Source organism: Crocuta crocuta, unplaced genomic scaffold (genome assembly GCF_008692635.1).
Source record: "Crocuta crocuta isolate KB4526 unplaced genomic scaffold, BGI_CrCroc_1.0 C28099101, whole genome shotgun sequence".
NCBI lineage: Eukaryota > Metazoa > Chordata > Mammalia > Carnivora > Hyaenidae > Crocuta > Crocuta crocuta.
Genome location: NW_027548366.1, coordinates 1 through 833, shown reverse-complemented (window position 1 = coordinate 833; position 833 = coordinate 1). Strand labels below are relative to the sequence as shown.

At 41.4% G+C, this 833-nt stretch overlaps 1 protein-coding gene across 1 annotated transcript; it reads left to right on the top strand.

Annotated features, from left to right (window-relative positions):
* Positions 1 to 15: 15 nt before the first annotated feature.
* Positions 16 to 827, top strand: LOC144219027 (olfactory receptor 4F21-like; the record flags this gene model as incomplete). Its single annotated transcript, XM_077749015.1, has 1 exon — positions 16 to 827. A coding segment is annotated over exon 1 (812 nt), but the record flags the coding sequence as incomplete, so codon positions are not given.
* Positions 828 to 833: the final 6 nt, after the last annotated feature.

Below are 833 nucleotides of genomic sequence, written 5' to 3'. Positions count from 1 at the left end.
CTACTGAATGAGCCAATGGATGGAGCAAATGACTCTGTGGTGTCTGAATTTGTATTGATTGGTCTTTCAAATTCATGGGAGATGCATCTTTTTCTCTTTTGGTTCTTCTCTGTGTTCTACATGGGAATTATCCTGGGAAACCTCTTCATTGTGTTCACAGTTATCATTGACTCTCATTTACACACCCCCATGTACTTCCTATTGGCCAACCTCTCTCTTCTTGATCTAGGTCTGGCCTCTACCACAGTGCCCAAAATGATCTCTGATCTTTTCACTGACTGCAACACCATTTCCTTTCCTAAATGCATGATACAGATATTTTTTATTCATGTCATGGGTGGAGTTGAGATGGTGCTGCTCATAGCCATGGCCTATGACCGGTACACTGCAATCTGTAAACCCCTCCACTACCTGACCATCATGAGCCCCAAAATGTGTGTCTCCTTTGTACTGGCTGCCTGGATAGTGGGGATAATCCATGCTGTATCTCAGTTTGTTTTTGTCATAAACCTGCCCTTTTGTGGCCCTAATGAAGTAGATAGTTTTTACTGTGATTTTCCTCGGGTCATGAACCTTGCTTGTGTAGACACTTATAAGCTAGAGTTTGTAATCATTGCCAACAGTGGGTTTATATCCATGGCTACCTTCTTCTCTTTAATTATATCCTATATCTTCATTTTGGTCACTGTCTGGAAACGTTCTTCAGGGGACTTGTCCAAAGCATTTGTCACATTGTCAGCTCACATCACTGTGGTGATTTTGTTTTTTATGCCATGCATGTTTCTTTATGTGTGGCCTTTCCCTACATCATCACTGGATAAGTATTTGTTCAT